This window comes from Salvelinus fontinalis, chromosome 3 (genome assembly GCF_029448725.1).
Source record: "Salvelinus fontinalis isolate EN_2023a chromosome 3, ASM2944872v1, whole genome shotgun sequence".
NCBI lineage: Eukaryota > Metazoa > Chordata > Actinopteri > Salmoniformes > Salmonidae > Salvelinus > Salvelinus fontinalis.
In genome coordinates, this window is record NC_074667.1 from 58,971,243 (window position 1) to 58,989,572 (window position 18,330).

At 43.0% G+C, this 18,330-nt stretch overlaps 1 protein-coding gene across 1 annotated transcript in view; it reads left to right on the forward strand.

Annotated features, from left to right (window-relative positions):
• The window catches only part of LOC129851209 (voltage-dependent calcium channel subunit alpha-2/delta-3-like), a 66,061-nt gene that overhangs the window by 36,818 nt on the left and 10,913 nt on the right, over window positions 1–18,330 (forward strand). Inside the window, exons 15-37 of the mRNA XM_055917595.1 lie at window positions 1,970–2,041; window positions 2,124–2,204; window positions 3,836–3,910; window positions 7,028–7,111; window positions 7,662–7,733; window positions 8,848–8,909; window positions 9,625–9,692; window positions 9,874–9,919; window positions 10,290–10,387; window positions 10,579–10,672; window positions 10,967–11,062; window positions 11,195–11,313; window positions 13,467–13,544; window positions 13,758–13,819; window positions 13,909–13,953; window positions 14,148–14,210; window positions 14,304–14,374; window positions 14,594–14,669; window positions 16,024–16,064; window positions 16,180–16,235; window positions 16,381–16,498; window positions 17,675–17,787; window positions 18,131–18,213. Of these exons, the coding sequence (XP_055773570.1) occupies window positions 1,970–2,041; window positions 2,124–2,204; window positions 3,836–3,910; window positions 7,028–7,111; window positions 7,662–7,733; window positions 8,848–8,909; window positions 9,625–9,692; window positions 9,874–9,919; window positions 10,290–10,387; window positions 10,579–10,672; window positions 10,967–11,062; window positions 11,195–11,313; window positions 13,467–13,544; window positions 13,758–13,819; window positions 13,909–13,953; window positions 14,148–14,210; window positions 14,304–14,374; window positions 14,594–14,669; window positions 16,024–16,064; window positions 16,180–16,235; window positions 16,381–16,498; window positions 17,675–17,787; window positions 18,131–18,213 (1,773 nt within the window). The remainder of the gene's footprint in view (window positions 1–1,969; window positions 2,042–2,123; window positions 2,205–3,835; window positions 3,911–7,027; window positions 7,112–7,661; window positions 7,734–8,847; window positions 8,910–9,624; window positions 9,693–9,873; window positions 9,920–10,289; window positions 10,388–10,578; window positions 10,673–10,966; window positions 11,063–11,194; window positions 11,314–13,466; window positions 13,545–13,757; window positions 13,820–13,908; window positions 13,954–14,147; window positions 14,211–14,303; window positions 14,375–14,593; window positions 14,670–16,023; window positions 16,065–16,179; window positions 16,236–16,380; window positions 16,499–17,674; window positions 17,788–18,130; window positions 18,214–18,330) is intronic.

Here is an 18,330-nt window from a genome sequence, read left to right on the forward strand (position 1 = left end):
TCTCTGTCGCTCTCTCTCTCTCTCTTCCTCCCTCTCTCTCTCATTTCCTTGTCATTTAGAGAGTATATACTGTGCACATTTGGACTATTTTCCATTATGGTGTATTACATGGATACATTATTTGAGGTGTTATATAGTTGCCGTGGATCTTTGTCTGTGATCTGGTTGCCGAGGGTCCTTGAGTAGTGAGTTTCTCCCCTGCTGTGGAGTTAAGGCATTGCAGCAGCAGTTGAGACTGCTGTAATGTGTAAAGCTCTGCTTCTACTCAGTATGTGGATTGTCCAGAACTGTATGTGTATTGTGCACAGTACAGACACACGCACGCACGCACGCACGCACGCACGCACGCACGCACGCACGCACGCACGCACACACACACACACACACACACACACACACACACACACACACACACACACACACACACACACACACACACACACACAGAGTAAGGGCGGGGGGGGGGGGGGGGGATTGTCCTCTGGCGTGTGTGCTCTTGTATCTCAGCCACAGAGAATCGCCATTCATCATTCTGTGGATCATTGCCTTTTATCTCCTCAAGCTCGTAATAAAACTGACATTGGAGCGAAGAGAGGGAGAGAAAGAAGGAGAGGGGATGGGGGAGCAGCGGGGCGGCGGGGCTAGCACAAGGTCGTTTCCCAGAAAGTTCTCTTGTGTCTACTGCTGCGTATACCCAGTGTGTCTTTACTAAGCTCCTCTGATGGACTGGGGGGTTCTACCAGGGTCTACCTGTACAGGTGAGACTAGGCTTTGGAGGCTGTTGCTCTGGGGGGGGGGGTGGGTTGGTCGATGGTGAGACCCTCCATCAGTCGTTTTGTCGAGCAGCCAAGACGATCCCACCCTAGTAACCGTTTGTTGCCTCTCTCCTACGCACGTACATGAACACACACAACAGTCAAACACGTAAATACGCACACACACAAGCACACACACGCATACACAAATAGCCACACACTCACCATGGCTGTGGGAAGATGTTCAGGGGTGGGAGTGCACTCATTTGGTAGATGACATTTTTTTGGACTATTTATTTATAATTGTTATATTCATTATTGTTTAATGGTGATTTATCAGGGGGTGCTGGGGCACCCTTAGAACCTCTACTCCAGCAGCTATGACCCTCACACACAGTGCACTCACAGCTGTGGCCGTGAGCCTCTGAGGTGAGGGAATAGCAGACCTAGTTTCGGTGAGCTCATGTGTTTAATCATGTCAGTTCTCATCCTGCTGAACATAGCCCCGCTCTCAATATGAAGGCACACGTACGCACGCACGCACGCGCGCACACACACACACACACACACACACACACACACACACACACACACACACACACACACACACACACACACACACACACACACACACACACACACACACACACACACACACACACACACACACACACACACACACACACACACACACTGGGGATCGCTCTAAACTGGAGCTTCACTATGCATTTACTGTAAAACCACAAACCACAAGCAACATTTACCATAGATTTACACTGCAGACTCACTTCTATTTTGTGTAAAAAGCATTTGGCGACATTTCTACTGCACAGTGTTCGGTGAAATTTGTTTTGGTGAAATTACTGGACTGTAAATGTGTTGTGATGAAGCCTACTTGGTAGGGATGGACATTGGGGCATATAATCCTCTATTGACACCGAATAGCATAGCATTTAGCGTCAGTCAGACATGGAATACTGTAGCAACAGCCTCTGATGGTTACCATAATTGGAAAATCTCAATTGCAACCTCTTCGCGTCCTCTCTCCTCGTCTCCCTCTCAAAACCCATTGGAGGAAAAGGTCAGAGGGGAGGGACCTCTGGCTTTCTTATCCAATGGGTTTTGAGAAGGGGACAAGGAAAGAGGACGCGATGAGTATGCAATCGAGATCGGTCTTTGCCACTGCCTGTCATTGTCACTGTGTTCCATCTCAGTCCAGAAACAAGAAGGGCCCTAGCCTGATGACCACTGTGGCCATGCCTGTGTTCAGCACCAAGAACGAGACGGTAAGTGTATGTGTCTGTGTGTCTGTCTATCTGTGTGTGTGTGTGTGTTATACTCACTCTTTCTCTCCTCTCTCCTCTACAGAAGAACCAGGGTATTCTCCTAGGGGTAGTGGGCACAGACATTCCTCTTCAGGAACTCATGAAGATCATCCCTAAACACCTGGTACTGGGTTTACTAACCCATGTTTATGACCCATTTGATTCCTTGTCATTTACTGTTGTACTATATTCTACTTTATGTAATCAAGTACCTATATATTAGAGGTTGGTCGATTATGATTTTTCAACGCCGATACCGATTATTGGAGGACCCAAAAAAGTCGATACCGATTAATCAGACGATTTTTATATATATATATTTGTAATAATGACAATTACAACAATACTGAATGAACACTTTTATTTTAACTTAATATAATACATACATAAAAATCAATTTAGTCTCAAAAAAATTATGAAACGTGTTAAATTTGGTTTAAATAATACAAAAACAAAGTGTTGGAGAAGAAAGTAAAAGTGCAACATGTGCCATGTAAAAAAGCTAACGTTTAAGTTCCTTGCTCAGAACATGAGAACATATGAAAGCTCGTGGTTCCTTTTAACATGAGTCTTCAATATTCCCAGTTAAGAAGTTTTAGCTTGTAGTTATTATAGGAATTATAAGACAATTTCGCTCAATACAATTTGCATTTCATATACCTTTGACTATTGGATGTTCTTATAGGCACTATAGTATTGCCAGCCTAATCTCGGGAGCTGATAGGCTTGAAGTCATAAACAGCGCTGGTGTTCAAGCATTGCGAAGAGCTGCTGGCAAATGCAGGAAAGTGCTGTTTGAATTAATGCTTACGAGCCTGATGCTGCCTACCACTGCTCAGTCAGACTGCTCTATCAAATATCAAATCATAGACTTAATTATAATATAATAAACACACAGAAATATGACCCTTAGGTCATTAATATTGTCAAATCCAGAAACGATCATTTCGAAAACAAAACGTTTATTCTTTCAGTGAAATACGGAACCGTTCCGTATTTTATCGAACGGGTGGCATCCATAAGTTTAAATATTTCTGTTACATTGCACAACTTTCAATGTTATGTCATAATTATGTAAAATTCTGGCAAATTAATTACGGTCTTTGTTAGGAAGAAATGGTCTTCACACAGTTCGCAACGAGCCAGGTGGCCCAAACTGCTGCACATACCCTGACTCTGCTTGCCCAGAACGCAAGAGAAGTGACACAATTTCCTTAGTTAATATTGCCTGCTAACATGAATTTCTTTTAACTAAATATGCAGGTTTAAAAAAAAGTATACTTGTGTATTGATTTTAAGAAAGACATTGATGTTTATGGTTAGGTACATTGGTGCAATGACAGCGCTTTTTTGCAAATGCGCTTGTTAAATCATCACCCGTTTGGCGAAGTAAGCTGTGATTCAATGATATATTAACAGGCACCGCATTGATTATTTGCAAAACAGGACAAGCTCGTTAAACTAGTAATATCATCAACCATGTGTAGTTAACTAGTGATTATGTTAAGATTTTTTTTATTTTATAAGATACGTTTAATGCTAGCTAGCAACTTACATTGGCTCCTTGCTGCACTCGCATAACAAGTAGTCAGCCTGCCACGCAGTCTCCTCGTGGAGTGCAATGTAATCGGCCATAATCGGCATCCAAAAATGACGATTACCGATGGTTAAGAAAACTTGAAATCGGTCCTAATTAATCGGCCATGCCGATTAATCGGTCGACCTCTACTCTATATATTGTTTTTGTGCCTTCAGCTGGGTATCCACGGTTACGCCTTTGCCATCACAAACAACGGCTACATCCTGACCCATCCGGACCTGAGGCCACTGGTAACACACTGTCTTTTAAACCCACTCATACACTATGTCCCCTTCCTAGGGTTGTAAAATCAAAGGTTTCCTCAGAAATACTGGTTAGACGATTCAGGATGTCCTGCTTATTCCCTCCTTATACCGGGAATAGTCGAAGCAGGATTTCTAGAAAACCTGGGAATTCTGGGAAAGATACCTGAATTTTGCGACCCTACCCCTACCCCTGTCCCCAACCCCTGTCCCTAACCCCTGTCCCTAACCCCTGTCCCTAACCCAAGCCTTGCCACAATGCACTAACCCTAACCCACACAGCCTTTACACATACCAACCTTTGGAGTGGTTAAACAGCTACAGTACATTGCAGTTTTCCCCTCCCCACTCAAACTCCTCCCAGAGAGTCCTAGCAACAAAACAAAAGCAACATTTCTTTGAACATTTTAATTGAAAACAATCACAGTAAGGTACTTAATTGTTACCCAGAAATGATTTGATATTGAGATACAAATGGCTGCATTGGACCTTTAAAGACTTGCTCCGGAACTTTGGCGACTACTAAACAACTACTTCCCGCTTTGGGAATGATGTGTCAATGTGTAGTTCATACATGCATAATCTATGAGCAGAATTACTGTCTTACCTCAATTAACCACGAAATCCCTAGTTTGTTTTTCTGGAAGCTGTGCTGCACTATTATCCCTACATTTTCCCCCACGTGGGTCTGCCTCCTAGCAATTTGAGTTCTAGCCAATGAGCTTCAGCCCCTCACCATATAAGGGAACACTAGCGAGATGCACACACAGCAGAGCAAGAGAGAGAGAGCGCAGTGACATGTTGCATGTACAGTATGTGTACATACGGTGCATTAGGAAAGTATTCAGACCCCTTGACTTTTTCCACATTTTGTTACGTTACAGCCTTATTCTTAAATGGATTAAAAACATGTTTTCTCATCAATCTATCCACAATAGCCCATAACGACAAAGCAAAAACACGTTTGTAGAAATATTTGCACATTAAAAAAAAAATTAAAAACAGAAATATCACATTTAAATAAGTATTCAGACCCTTTACTCAATACTTTGTTGAAGCACCTTTGGCAGTGATTACAGCCTTGAGTCTTCTTGGGTATGAAGCTACAAGCTTGGAACACCTGTATTTGTGGAGTTTCTCCCATTCTTCTCTGCAGATCCTCTCAAGCTCTGTCAGCTTGGATGGGGGAGTGTCACTGCACAGCTATTTTCAGGTCTCTCCAGAGATGAGGTTCAAGTCCGGGATCTGGCTGGGCCACTCAAGGACATTCAGAGACTTGTCCCGAATCCACTCCTGCGTTGTCTTCGTTGTGTGCTTAGGGTCGTTGTCCTGTTGGAAGGTGGACCTTCTCCCCAGTCGCAGGTCCTGAGCATTCTGGAGCAGGTTTTCATCACCCATCTCTCTGTATTTTGCTTCATTCATCTTTGCCTCGATCCTGACTAGTCTCCCAGTCCCTGCTGCTGAAAGACAAACCCACGGCATGATGCTGCCACCATCATGCTTCACCATAAGGATGGTGCCAGGTTTCCTCCAGACGTAACGCTGGCATTCAGGCCAAAGGGTTCAATCTTGGTTTCATCCAACCAGAGAATCTTGTTTCTCATGGTCTGAGAGTCTTTTATAGGGGCCTTTTTGGCAAACTCCAAGCAGACTGTCGTGCCTTTAACTGAGGTGTGGCTTCCGTCTGGCCACTCTACCACTCTACCTGATTGGTGGAGTGCTGCAGAGATGGTTGTCCTTCTGGAAGGTTCTCCCATCTTCACAGATGAACTCTTGAACTCTGTGACCATTGGGTTCTTGGTCACCTCCCTGACCAAGGCCCTTCTCCCCTGATTGCTCAGTTTGTCCGGCGGCCAGCTCTAGGAAGAGTCTTGGTGGTTCCAAACTTCTTCCATTTAAAAACGATTTCAATCAAGTTGTAGAAACATCTCAAGGATGATCAATGGAAACTGGATGCACCTGAGCTCAATTTCAAGTCTCATAGCAAAGGGTCTGAATACTTATGTAAATAAGATATTTCTGTTTATTACATTTTTATAAATTAGCCAAAAATTCCCGAAAAACTGTTTTCAGTTTGTCATTATGGGGTATTGTGTGCAAATTGATGAGGATTTAAAAAAAATGTATTTCAGAATAAGGCTGTAACCTAACAAAATGTGGAAAAAGTCAAAGAGTCTGAATACTTTCCGAATGCACTGTACGTGACGTAGTACACCATTTTCGCAGACTAGCGAAAAAGTAAAGTAAAGAAAAAGTATTGGAGAATCTCTTTAAATAAATAGTTTAAATACAGACACTGAATGCCTGTGTTTTGTAAAACAGAACGTGCCCTTTTCTGTCACATGACAGACTATGTGGACCACATACACATAAACAGTGTGAGTGTGTATTACCGAGGAAGTTTGGGAGGCTCAATCTGTAATGCCCACCTTTTCCTTTGATGTATGCATGCAGGGAGGGATACAGGCCATTGCTACTACTGTAGGGCTGGCTGGCCCTGGCTAACTGAGCTAACACTAACCCAGAGGTAACCCTCCTGTCCTGTAACTGTACCATACAGAGACTAGACCACAGACACTCACTCTCTCTCTGGGACCCTGCATGGGTTCCACTGGAAACTGGTGCTAGTGGATCTGTGTGTAACAGTGTCTATGTGATGTTAGTACCTCTCTGTGACACTGTGTGTGTTTGTGTGTGTCTATGTGTTTTAGAATGTGTTGGTTTTCTATGTACTGTAAGTGTGTGTTTCTCTGTGCTGTGACTGTGGTTGTCTATTTTGAGGCTGTACTAGACCCTACTGGACTTTGTGTGTGGGACTGGACATGTTTATGTTATTGGTTGTTGATTGAACTGATCAATTTGGGATTGAATTTGGGGCGTTCTAGCCTGGTGGAACCAGCCTGATCTCACGATAGCTCACATTCCGTTTGAGCACAGCGGTCAGTCTGCTTAACCTGGCTAGGATTGTTCTGGTTTTGAGCAAGACTGTGTGAACGAAGCCTTGTATAGGTTCACTCTTAACTTAGCTGTGCACCCAAACCATCCACACCGAAATCTAGACTTCCTCAACTGTTCCCATCAAATGTGTGTTCCTCTGTGCCTCAGTACCAGGAGGGCCAGAAGAGGAGGAAACCCAACTACAGCAGTGTGGACCTTTCAGAAGTGGAGTGGGAAGACAAGGATGACTTTGTACGTCTAAATCATGACGTAACGAAACATTTGACACACACTCCTGATAAACTACAACTGCCTTTACTATACTTAAAGGGATACTTCGGGATTACTTCCCCAGAGTCAGATGAGCTCATGTGGATACCACATTTTTTATGTTTCTGCACCCAGTATGAAGGAAGTTAGAGGTAGTTTTGTGAGCCAATGCTAACTACTGTAGCGTTAGTGCAAGGCCTGGAGGTCTACGGTATCTACTAGCATGCTAGCAGTCAGCTTAGACTTCCAGTCATTGTGCTAACACTAGTTAGCAATTGCGCTAATGCTAGCTAGCAACTTCCTTCAAACTGCACGCAGAGACATAAAAATGGTATCCACAAGTTCATCTGACTCTTAGAAAAGTAGATAAAGGGCTTCCTTGATAAAATCCTGAAGAATCCCTATTTATTTAACCTGGAACGTCCAGTCAGTAAGAATTGCCACGGCTTTCCAGAGAGTTCTGGGAAGCTGTATACTCTAAGACAGCATGGACTCTTTTCATCTTGATAAATATCCTGTTCTTATGTTTCAGCTGCGTAATGCCATGGTCAACAGGAAGACTGGGACATTCTCCATGGAGGTGAAGAAGACAGTGGACAAAGGGGTGAGACTGAAGATTAAATTATGACTCTGACAATTAAAGACTCTGACGACTCTCCTTTTTTAACCCTTAAGGTCTAAGGGCCCGGGGATGGGTTAACATATGGAATTGTTTTAAGAAAGTCATACCAAGGATCCTTTAGCTATTTGATTTAGAATTTTAGGACCCCTAAAAAAAAGTAGCAAAAAATGTTATTTCATCAAATGTGGCCTTACTGCTATTAGCCCATAAGAACACATTGAATACATGGCAAAACAGATAGTCCAAAACATAAATCAAAAGGAACTACGTTTTGACGTGTCTGTCTTATATCTGAGAGATCTAAGAAAGATCAGGATATCTTTAAAAAAAATAATGTTTTTACCAAATTGAACCACTTTTTGTTCTAAACTACTTCAATATATACTTCCATTTCTTTTTAAACTGGTACCGGGCTACCTTCAGACGAGTCTTGTGAGGCTTATGGGGTGGGCTTCCCAGAGCAAAACAACCAGCATGTACGTGTTCATGACAGTCTCACCTGTTGATGGTGGGGTCATATTAGTGCAAAGTTTCCCAAACTCTGTCCTAAACTCTGTTAGGGCCCCCCCTAACACTACACAGCTGATTCAAATTATGATGATTAGATAATTATTTGAATCAGCTGTGTAGTTCTTGGGCAAAAAAAGGAAACGTTCACCCCTTTGGGTCCTGAGGACCGAGTTTGGAAAACCCTGTATTAGTGTGTAGGCTAAACTTTTCGGACGCTACAGACAAGAGGTTGGCAGATTGGTGTTGCCGACTGACGCTTGTGGGGGTCGTAGAGCAAAACGGAGAACGCCATCGTGTTTGTGAGAATCTCATCTTCGGACGCTACAGACGTTTCCGTGAGAAGACCGATTTGCGGGATGTTTACTGTTCCGACAAACACCGCAGATTCGGAAGGCCGACATCGGCGGATGCAGTGGATTGAGACGCAGCTCATTCAAAACAGAAGTCTCTAGCGTAAACAGACATCTTTTTTTAATGGGGATTCTTTGATTATGCTAATTAGATTTCCGCAGGGGCACGGAGATCGTCTTTTAATGAGATCTAGTGGATGAGTCCTCATTCTCCATGCTTTTCTATGTGCTTTCAGAAAAGACTCCTGAAGATGCACAATGACTATTTCTACACTGAAGTCAAGGGAACTCCCTTCAGGTGAGGGGAGATGCTTTGAGAGTAGGGTACACACACGTCTTCAGTTTTTCAGCACATTCATTTATCTTGATCAATTCTCTGATGTCCTTCTGAGAGTTGACACGATGGCTGGTTCAGTGAGTGTGTAAGTGCCACGTGTCTCTGTGGGCCCATTTCCCAGACAACGCCTAGTCCAGTGGAGGCTGCTGAGGGGAGGAAGGCTCATAATAATGGCTGGAACGGCGCGAATGGCATCAAACACATGGACACCTTGGGTTTGATGTATTTCATACCATTCCACCTATTCCGCTCTAGCCATTACCACAAGCCAATTCTCCCCATTTAAGATGCCACCAACTTCCTGTGGCCTAGTCCTAGACTGAAAAGCAGTTTAACCTTTATTTAACTAGGAAAGTCAGTTAATAAGAACAAATTCTTATTTCCAATGACAGCCTACCGTGGCCAGAACCTAACCCGGACGACGCTGGGCCAATTGTGCGAGACCCTATGGGACTCCCAATCACGGCCGGTTGTTATACAGCCTGGAATCAAACCAGGGCCTATAGGGACGCCTCTAGCACAGAGATGCAGTGCCTTAGACCGCTGCGCCACAGTGGAGAATCCCCGCTGAACATTATTTTTAGTCCAGGACTAGGCTTTATTCTGTGTTTGGGAAACCAGCCCTAAGAGTGTAACTGTTGATTTCTCTCTGCTGCTCACCCTGCCGTGTGTTTAGTGTCGGAGTGGCTTTGTCTAGAGGCCATGGAAAATTCTTCTTCAGAGGAAACGTCTCAGTGGAAGCAGGTAAGAGTCACTCCCTCACTCACTCACTCACTCACTCAACTAACTATGAGAGCTTCATCAGTTTCAGAGATGTTTATGGATGTTCTGGACCTGTGGTCTGCCTGTTCTTAAGGTCATATATCAGTGCACTCAGCCTGGCCCTGTTGAAGCGTCACTTATCTGATGTTCATGTGTTTTGCAGGGCTCCTTGACCTGGAACAGCCAGATGTTGCGCTGGCAGATGAATGGTAATGCAGGGGGTTATGGGTAATGTTGGGGGTTATGAGCTTGGGATTGGCCAGTCAAGCATTATATAGGTTATTGCTTTCTGTGGGTGTGTTCGTAAATTCACTCTCAGTCAAGAGTGCTCTGAAATCTGAGTAGATAGAGGGAATTCATATGAACGCACCCTGTATGTCTTAGTAGGTATGTTATGTTGAGCCGTGTGATATAACAGCATGTCTGTCTGTTCTGTTCTGTTCAGCAGAAATGCAGCAACATGGGTTATTTGCCTGAAATAGTGTGCCACTTTCTATATTTGTCTTTCTGTAATTTAGCTTCTGTTGGTCAGCTCCTCATCAAGTGTTTTGGCTGTGTTTCTACCCATTCATTTGACAGGACGTATTGTAACACAGATGAGCACCATGAGCACCGCTCCCTCTCCCAGATCCAGGCCATTAAACTCTACCTGACCGGACGCAAGCCACACATCAAATGTAAGTTACACCCCACTGGGGTCTATAGGCTACTGGGGTTTCATTATATATCCTGGGAAATCATATAACCTATCTGTAACCCTAACCCTCGCTTCAACCCTAGCCTTAACCCTAACCCTGTATCCTATGTCCTGTCTGTAGAGGACTTGGTAGTGTGTTTCCAGGACTGAACCACTCCCTCTCTGCCGTAGGTGACAGAGAGCTGATCCAGGAGGTGTTGTTTGATGCTGTGGTCACAGCCCCACTGGAGGCCTACTGGACCGGCCTGGCCCTCAACAAGTCCGAGTGAGTCTAGCCTACTAACTCCTGAACATGAACTAACTCCTCCTCAACTCCTTTATGCAACACGCCTCCCTCTGTTGCTCTCTCACATCTCTTACTTTGCGGGGTTGGTCGTCGTTACAAACAGTTCTAAACATCAACGTCATCAGCGTGTCACTAGGTCTCGCTGCTTTGATCACCCGTGTGGTCCCCGCCTCTTCCCACAATCCTCGCTACTCTGTGGTATCGTGATTAATGTGCTGAATGTTTAACTTTTTGTTTTCTTTGTTTGTTTGTTTGTTTCCATCCCCCCAACAGGAACTCAGACAAAGGAGTGGAGATTGCTTACCTAGGCACACGCACTGGCCTCTCTAGAACCAGCCTGTTTGTTGTCCCAGAGCACCTATCCAATCAGTGAGTACGATACTGAGCATCTGGCCAATCAGTGCAACAACTGAGACAAAGCAATGTACCAGTGACTTGTACTTTCACCAGTGACTTGTAGATTCTCCTCTGACTCCTTCATGTCTTCCTGTGTCTCATCAGAGACTTCCTGACGGCGGAGGATAAGGAGGGGGTGTTCAACGCTGACCACTTCCCTCTGTGGTACAAGAGAGCAGCAGAGCAGGTTCCCGGCACCTTCGTCTACTCGATCCCCTTTGGAGGTATGGAGACACTTACACAAAATGTACCTTTCCTCTATGTCCAGAATCCCCTCACCCGAAACACACCCGCACCTAACACAAGGTGTTACACCATTTACTTGCACTGTATTTTAATTATGTTGTCTTTGAAATACAACTTCATTTGACTTCAATATACAGTTTCTCTAATATACAGAAGCTCACTCTCCCTTATTTGTAATTGAGTGTCATCTGTAGCCTATTTCCCCACACCCCACTCAGTAGATCTCTTTAGTTAACCCTGTGTACTGTATCTCTGTGGGTTACCATGGCAATTCAGTGTGTCTCTGATAGGTTTTACCATGAAGATTCAGTGTATCTGTGTCTCTGATATAGGGTGAGGTTAGCCTCTTCGCTCTGGGAGACCTGCACACATTACTCTGGTCTCCCGCCGCTGAAGGCGACATCCTGAACCCCGAAAACATATTTACCAGCCTCCTGGTTTATCTATTTCCGATCAACTTTTCCTGTCACCGAAGGCAAATCTATAACCCGGAATGCCTTATCAGTTTTAACGGACTATACACTCTGTGGAAAAAAAACATTTCAATCCAACTTTTCCAGAGTTTACCAAATTCACACCATATCGCCTGTGAAAAGCCATACCTATTCACTGACAAAATCATAGGTGGGACAGCACGAAATGAGACGCAGAGACGTGACTTCAAGAAAAAGAAGGAAACTGTAATCGGTGTTCTTTCAACTCTCCCCGGGAACGTACAAACAAAGGCCAGGGTAATGGTTATCAATTAAAAGTTGGTGCCAACAGTTGGTGCCAAACCTATAACAGGGAATCCTACTGTCCTGGAATTCATCATAGTCTCCAGCTCATAATCACTCTCCCCCATCTGCACCTTCAGTCAGGTCCTTAAGAGAGCACAAACAATAATCAGTCATTTGGCCTCAGGTGAGCTCATCAGTAGTGGCTGTACTGCGGCCCACCTCCAGCAGAGAGCGCAGTCGGACCACTTGACCCAGCTGATCCCTCACACACCCGAAAGCCAAAAGTTCGTTGCCAGCTGAGATCACGTGGTAATCTTGCATGGCAACTACTACGGAGTATGGGGACTAGGGAGTGACTTTTGGAAAATGTGGATTTAAACGTTTATTTTTACCATAGTTCACACATTTTATAGCCCGTACTAATCGGTAAGGCATTCCGTATTATAGATTTGCGTTGTGACGAGAAAAGTTTCACGGAAATAGGTAAATCAGAGGGGCTGATAAATATGTTTTCGGGGTACGGGATGTCGCCTGCAGTGACAGGAGACTAGATTAATGTGTACAAGTCTCACTGAGCAAAGAGGCTAAATACACCCTATATCAGAGACACAGATTCACAGAATCGTCATGGTAAAACCTATCAGAGACACATTGAATCGCCATGGTAACCCACAGAGATACAGTACACAGGGTTAACTAAATAGATCAATTGAGTGGGGTGTGGGGGTGGAAAATAGGCTGCAGATGACACTCAATCACAAGTTAGGGAGAGTGAGCTACTGTATATTAGGGAAGCTGGGTTGTGTTGTACAGCTCGTCTCTCTCACTGCTGTCTGTAATTAATGTGCCCCACTTTCTTCCCACTGAGGGAAAGAGAGGATCAGGATCACACTGTTGTTCCCTGTTGTCTACCAGCCTCTACCTTCCTCTAACTGTTCTCATCCCTTAGTCTGTTGTTAAATATCCCTCCTCTACTATCACCTCCCCTGTTTAATACTATAACCTCCTCCAATAATCCCTGTCCCCAGAGGTTCTGTAGTGCTCTGTACCAGAACTGTTTATTTTCATAAGAACACATCCCTCTCTGTGTCAGAATCACTTCAAATAAACACCCTGGTTGTAGGCTACTGATGGGTATTCCATCACTGAGTGTAGTGCTGTGGGTTGCTATTGTCTGCTGAAAGCTGTGGGTATGGCGCCATCTTTTGGCTAGAAAAGGAGTATTCCCTTTTGTTTCTGTGACTTGGTTTTCCACCTGTGATTAATTATGCTGAGGTGCTGAGGGTGGAATGGAATATATAGTGTATTTTATAAGATCTGTTGAAATAGTAGGATTTGTTATTTTCCATTTACACAACATTTGTTGATTGAGGCTAATATCGGTGCTTCTCTGTGTTCCTGTTTTACTCCAGGAAATGAGAATAAGAGTGTGGTTTTGGCCAGCACTGCCATACAACTGCTGGATGACAGGAAGTCGCCTATTGTTGCTTGTAAGCTCCCTGAAAAGCCCCTAACTTCTCCCTTAACTTCTCCCTGACATAGAGAGCTACTGTACCTGTTATAGGCTTGTAAATAATGTTTTAAACGATAGTAAGCCTCCTTTGAAGACGTGAAGAAACTCTTTAATACATTTTTAAATCCTCTTCTAGATGTACAGTGTGCTGACTGTGTTCTGTTTGTGTTTTTGTTAAAACCTACTATAGCCGTTGGGATTCAGATGAAGCTGGATTTCTTTCAGAGGAAGTTCTGGACCGCTAGTAGACAGGTAGACACACACACACACAATATCCAGTGCTGTGAGACATGCTTTATGGAATATTCTAATAATTTATTCGTCTTATTGATTCGATCCAGTGTGCTGCTCTGGATGGGAAGTGCTCCATTAGCTGTGATAATGAGGTAAGACCAGATAGTAGCTGTCTGTCACTGGCTCATGCTACTTCCCGTTTCTTAGCCTGTGGTCCGTGTCTCAGCTTTTCTACTTCCTGTCTGTACTGTCTGTGACCTTTCTCTGTTTCCTCTCAGTGTTGAATTATTAAATGATGTCATGCTTTGAAGATCTGAATAAATGTTCCTTTCTTTTTTTCGAACAGGACATCAAGTGTTACCTTATTGACAACAACGGATTTATTCTGGTCACAGAGGACAACTCTCAGGTACCATTAATAATATACTAGACGTGTGTGTGTGTGTCCTGTAGCTCCCCTGGTTCCTAGTATTTACATTTAAATAAACATCTTCTTCCTCAGACGGGGCTGTTCTTTGGAGAGGTGGAGAGTGCTGTTATGAACAAGCTGCTTCTCATGGGCTCCTTCAAAAGGTTAGAGGAGAAATCATGTTACAGTCATACCCTGCACACACACACACACACACACACACACACACACACACACACACACACACACACACACACACACACACACACACACACACACACACACACACACACACACACACACACACACACACACACACACACACACACACACACACACACACACACACACACAATGAATGGTCTATTTTCTCTTCTCTCTAGGATCACTCTGTATGACTACCAGGCTCTCTGTAGAGAGTATGCTGGCAGCAGTGACAGCGCACGCTCTCTATCACATGTAAGTACTGCCCCTAAATATTGTCACATGTAAGTACTGCCCCTAAATATTGTCACATGTAAGTACTGCCCCTAAATATTGTCACATGTAAGTACTGCCCCTAAATATTGTCACATGTAAGTACTGCCCCTAAATATTGTCACATGTAAGTACTGTCCCTAAATATTGTCACGTGTAAGTACTGCCCCTAAATATTGTCACATGTAAGTACTGCTCCTAAATATTGTCACATGTAAGTTCTGCTCCTAAATATTGTCACATGTAAGTTCTGCCCCTAAATATTGTCACATGCAAGTACTGCCCCTAAATATTGTCACGTGTAAGTACTGCTCCTAAATATTGTCACATGTAAGTACTGCCCCTAAATATTGTCACATGCAAGTACTGCCCCTAAATATTGTCACGTGTAAGTACTGTCCCTAAATATTGTCACGTGTAAGTACTGCTCCTAAATATTATCACGTGTAAGTACTGTCCCTAAATATTGTCACGTGTAAGTACTGTCCCTAAATATTGTCACGTGTAAGTACTGTCCCTAAATATTGTCACGTGTAAGTACTGTCCCTAAATATTGTCACGTGTAAGTACTGTCCCTAAATATTGTCACGTGTAAGTACTGCCCCTAAATATTATCACATGTAAGTACTGCCCCTAAATATTATCACATGTAAGTACTGCCCCTAAATATTGTCACGTGTAACTACTGTCCCTAAATATTGTCACGTGTAAGTACTGTCCCTAAATATTGTCACGTGTAAGTACTGTCCCTAAATATTGTCACGTGTAAGTACTGTCCCTAAATATTGTCACGTGTAAGTACTGCCCCTAAATATTGTCACGTGTAAGTACTGCCCCTAAATATTGTCACGTGTAAGTACTGCTCCTAAATATTGTCACGTGTAAGTACTGTCCCTAAATATTGTCACGTGTAAGTACTGCCCCTAAATATTGTCACATGTAAGTACTGTCCCTAAATATTGTCACGTGTAAGTACTGCCCCTAAATATTGTCACATGTAAGTACTGCTCCTAAATATTGTCACATGTAAGTTCTGCCCCTAAATATTGTCACATGTAAGTACTGACCCTAAATATTGTCACATGCAAGTACTGCCCCTAAATATTGTCACGTGTAAGTACTGCTCCTAAATATTGTCACATGTAAGTACTGCCCCTAAATATTGTCACATGCAAGTACTGCCCCTAAATATTGTCACGTGTAACTACTGTCCCTAAATATTGTCACATGTAAGTACTGTCCATAAATATTGTCACATGTACATACTGTCCCTAAACTACTCATCAGACTTACATACATCCAGTCAATGCTAATTATTTAATTTCTTCTCTCCCAGCCCTTCTCCATCGTGAAATGGCTCCTGACCAAACTTGTCATGTGAGAACAATAAAATAATCACCTTGATACGATAAAATAATGAGATGCATTGATTATCAACCACAGTACATATTATTGTGTTATTATATGAATGTATGTTTGTTTTCCTCATCAGTTTCCTGCTGGAGTTCAACCTTTACAGCTGGTGGCATGTTGATCTCTCAGTCAAAGGTCAGTGTGTGTAAGAATATACCTTGAGGGGTGTGTGTGTGTGTGTGTGTGTGTGTGTGTGTGTGTAAGGGTGCTTGCACACATGTGTGTGTGTGTGAGTCTTTCGTGTTTTTATTATGTTAAGATTTACATGTCCCATTTCCAGCCCAAAGGTCGAGGGGAAAGACCATGATGGTGCCATGTGACACGGAGTACCCTGCCTTCGTTTCTGAGCGTACCATCAAAGAGACCACGGGAAACATCGACTGTGAGGGGTGTGTCAGGTACTTGTAACACAATTAATACCTGTGTATTAGGCACCGATAAACTCACTTAACCTTTGTGTTGATGGTGTTTACACAATACAGGGTAATTTCATGCGTTAGTTCTGGGAAAGGCGTCCCGCTAGCGGGACAACTTCTGGTGAAACTGGAGGACTCGCAATTCAAGATAAATAATCATAAAAATTATGGATATTAAACATTTAGGTACATACAACCGTCTTATATCGGTTGAAAGCTTAAATACTTGTTAATCTAACTGCAGTGTTTGATTTACAATAGGCTTTTCAGCGAAGCATGCCATATGATTGTTTGAGGATGGCGCCCCACATCAAAATATTTCTCCACCGGCACAGGTTTCACAAATAGCGATTAAATATTCACGTGCTTTTTGAAAATCTTCCTCTGATTTGTCATCCAAAGGGTCCCAGCTATAACATTTAGTGTCGTTTTGCTAGATTAAAATCCTTCTTTATATCCCAAAAAGTATTTTGTTGGCGCCATCGATTTGAGTAATCCACTCGTTCAACATGCCAAGATAGGAATCCGAAAATCTACCCCTAAACTTTGTTTCAACAAGTCAAAATATGTTTCTTAATAATCCTAAGATACCGTAAAATGTAATTAAACTATAATATTTAAAACGGAAAGAATTATGTTCAATAGGAAAACGATATTAGCAGGTGCATGTCCTCGTCATCGCGCACATACACAAATCTGTGTCCCTGTAGTAAAACAAATTTTTCTTACTCGTTTTGGAAGAAACAAGCCTGAAACCTTGAACAAAGACTACTGACACCCAGTGGAAGCCATAGGAATTGCATAATGGGAGCTAGATTTAATTATTTCTCTATGCGTTCCATTGTAAAGAGCATGTGCTCTCCCCAAAAAAAACATTTCCGGTTGGTTTTTCTTTGGATTTTCTCTGACCATGTCTATTGTGTTATAGTCTCCTACATTATTTTAACATTTTTACAAACTTCAAAGTGTCTTCTTTCCAATGGTACAATTATATGCATATTCTGGCTTCAGGGCCTGAACAACAGGCAGTTTACTTTGGGCACGTCAGTCAGACCGGAAGTGGAGAAAATAGGAACCTAGCCTTATGTTAAAAGCATCAACTGAATCACCTCAACTCGCTTTCTCATTCTCTCTTTCTCTCTCTCTCTCCCTCCTCAGATCTTTTGTAATTCAGCAGATTCCCAGCAGTAATCTCTTCATGGTCGTCGTGGACAACAAGTGTGACTGCAGCTCTGCCCCCCTGGTTTCCATGGATCCCATCGAGATTATGTATATCCTTTACTAACCCTCAATAAGTTCGAGGTGTTTGAGTGTATTGTTAGTACAAAGCTTTTGAATGTTTTTTAGTATACATGTTTTGTAAGTAGATGGGTTTTGTAAATTAACTGTAAGTGAACTCTGAACTTAGACTTTAGTCTTCTGTGAATGTGAATAGCTTCTTCATTGTCAGAGGTATTAATCCATATCTCATACATGTAGCTATTTATGAAGCGTGCATTACGGTTTGGTGATCTCATCACGCTAGAATGATGTTGCAGAAACGGTCACCACAGTATCAGTTAAATGTATCTGAGGTGTGGTTCATCAGTATTTCTATCCTTAACCCCTCTGCACACAATGAGTCTCTGAAATGTGATAGGCTGAAGTTTCAGAAAGACAGAAAGCGGCCAGAATCGTGTCATCCTTTTCACCCCGAGGTACGCAGCATGTAGATATGTGTGTGCGTCTGCGTCACCATTCTGTGATTACACAGAAAGTACATGAACGCCTGTTTATGAGTGTTTAATAACATGACATTAATCATATATGTGACC